Consider the following 2,399-nt stretch of genomic DNA (forward strand, 5'->3'; position numbering starts at 1 on the left):
TCTCTGGTTCTCTGTGGGTCTCTGTTGTTCCTGTGGGTCTCTGTGGCTCTCTGTGGTTCCTGTTGGTCTCTCTGGTTCTCTGTGGGTCTCTGTTGTTCCTGTGGGTCTCTCTGGTTCTCTGTGGGTCTCTGTTGTTCCTGTGGGTCTCTGTGGCTCTCTGTGGTTCCTGTTGGTCTCTCTGGTTCTCTGTGGTTCTCCTTGGGTTTCTGTGGGTCTCTGTGGTTCTCTGAGGTTCTCTGTGGGTCTCTGTGGACCCTCTGACCTGTTTGCAGGTAAAGTCCAGCTGATCACGCAGAAGAAGCTGCCGCTGGTCGCGGTCGGGAAACACCTGTGTGGAGCAGCGACAGGTGAGCGCGGTCCTCGACTCTGATTGGCTGCCAGGGAAGGTTGCAGAGTGTGGACTGACTCAGCTGGTCTCTTGTGTCCCTGGTCTCAGATCTGGCTCTGCGCTGTCTGCTGGGAAAACCAGGACCCGGAGAGGAGACCGGACCGCCAGCCCCGAAACGCCTCAGAACTTCGGAACCAGCTGATTCAAGAGATCTGCCAGATCCTGGTCCTGGTCCTGGTCCTGGTCCTGGTCCTGGTCCTGTGCTGGGCCTGGCAGTGGCGCTGTGCTGTCACCATCGCTGTGAGTGGCGTCACTATGTCGGGCAGCAGTTCTTCGAGCAGCGAGGACTCGGAGCTGCAGAGTTCTCAGCGTTCTGTCGGATGTCCAGTTGGGCCACATGTGGACTTAGACCGACCAATCAGGACGGTCCGCCTCAGGATTCGACCAATCAGAGAGGAGACGATGAAGAGCACGAGCCGACAGAGGAGTCAGACATTGTGGGCAGGTAAACATTTGACCTCTGACCTGTCAGTCCAGAATTTAAGCTTTGTTTCAGACAGACGGAGACATTTTAATGAAGAGACGCAACATCTTCTTCTTCATCTTCCTCTCCACAGCTTCCTGTCGGCAGACGAACGCCAGCGTGTCGGTCGTCTCTGTAAACGTCTGATTGACGGCGGCAGACTGCACTTCCTGAAGTCGAAAGGATTTGACAGCAAACTGAGCGGTTACGTGAGCAGTCATGTGACTCTGGAGAACGTCCTGCTGAGCGCCGTCCCCTCGTCTCCGTCCTGAAGGTCAAACTGAGACAAAGTCTCAGAGTTTTTGTCCATGTGTAAATGTTACGTAATAAAGTTTGACTGGAGTTCAGTCTGTCTGAAAACTTTATTTAAAACTAAACTCTGACACAAGACATGTTTAATAAAGTTATTTCAGCTCCACAAACACAAACATGAACACAGATGGCGTCCTTCAGGAGACGCTGCCGTCCGCTACCGTCAGAGGGAGAAGAGACGAAGAGCCGCTCGCTATCTTAGTCCTCGTTTGGCTCTGAAACAAAAACACCATCATCATCATCATCACCATCATCATCATCATCATCATCACCATCATCATCATCATCATCATCATCATCATCATCATCACCATCATCATCATCATCATCATCACCACCATCATCATCACCACCATCATCACCATCATCATCACCATAATAATAATATTAATTTTATAATAACATGTTTATAAAACATGTCAATAACATGTTTTATAAACATGTTATGTTATTATTATTAACATAACATGTTTATAATGTTATTAAAAAAATGTTCTAAAACATGTTTATAACATGTTATAAACATGTTTATAACATAAACATGTTTATAACATGTTATAAACATGTTATTAAAAAATGTTCTAAACATGTTTATTAATGGTGCAGCTTCAGTTTAAGACCTGAGTCAGTGAAACAGGAGTCTGACTGGATCAGTCAGGTTTTTGTTGTTACTGTTATTGTTATTGTTGTCTTTGTCGTTGTTGTTATTCTCAATGAGCGGCTGAATGTGACTGATGTTCTCTGACAGGAGCTTCACACCAACACATCACTGAATTATTGATCAGTTTCCTGTCAGAGGAAGTGAGGTCATTCAAACATGACATCACAGCTGATACAGCACTGATTAATCTATCAGTATTGATCACAGATAATACTGAATCAATCAAACTCGTTGTTACAGGACAGTGTCAGACGTAAATGACATACTGCTGACATCAGTCTCTGTTTCAGAGATCAGGCTCAACAAACTCTGATCCTGATCCTGATCCTGATCCTGATCCTGATCTCCGGGTTGACTGAGCCTAAGCTGAGAAACAGGACAGCTGATCAGGATCAGGTCAATCAGCTCTGAGTATGTTCAGCCTGAGAGAGGTGCGTTCACAGTGAGCACCAACAGACATCATCAGTAGAGTGCAGATAACATGACTCTCAGAGACAGAAAGCAGAACTTGTTTCATCCCAACTGAAGACATGAAACAAATCTCTTGCGTCAGCTGCAGCTGAACATCGTGAGGT

At 46.4% G+C, this 2,399-nt stretch overlaps 3 protein-coding genes across 7 annotated transcripts in view; 1 reads left to right on the top strand and 2 right to left on the bottom strand.

The window, feature by feature from the left end:
* trmt13 (tRNA methyltransferase 13 homolog) overlaps positions 1-1,198 on the top strand; it is a 6,028-nt gene extending 4,830 nt beyond the window's left edge. For both annotated transcript variants that reach the window (XM_050054153.1, XM_050054154.1), the window contains exons 9-11: positions 273-347; positions 437-833; positions 946-1,198. In XM_050054153.1, coding sequence (XP_049910110.1) covers positions 273-347; positions 437-833; positions 946-1,123 — 650 coding nt within the window. In that variant the 3' untranslated portion in view covers positions 1,124-1,198. The remainder of the gene's footprint in view (positions 1-272; positions 348-436; positions 834-945) is intronic.
* Positions 1-2,399, bottom strand: part of grin3bb (glutamate receptor, ionotropic, N-methyl-D-aspartate 3Bb) — a 176,221-nt gene that overhangs the window by 99,837 nt on the left and 73,985 nt on the right. The window lies entirely within an intron of this gene.
* lrrc39 (leucine rich repeat containing 39) overlaps positions 1,200-2,399 on the bottom strand; it is an 8,555-nt gene continuing 7,355 nt past the window's right edge. For all 4 annotated transcript variants that reach the window (XM_050054169.1, XM_050054167.1, XM_050054170.1 and 1 more), the window contains one exon: positions 1,200-1,378. Coding sequence is in view for 1 of the 4 variants with exons in the window: in XM_050054170.1 (XP_049910127.1) it covers positions 1,362-1,378 (17 nt within the window). In the remaining 3 variants the exon portion in view is untranslated. The remainder of the gene's footprint in view (positions 1,379-2,399) is intronic.

This window comes from Epinephelus moara, chromosome 10 (assembly GCF_006386435.1).
Source record: "Epinephelus moara isolate mb chromosome 10, YSFRI_EMoa_1.0, whole genome shotgun sequence".
Classification (NCBI taxonomy): domain Eukaryota; kingdom Metazoa; phylum Chordata; class Actinopteri; order Perciformes; family Serranidae; genus Epinephelus; species Epinephelus moara.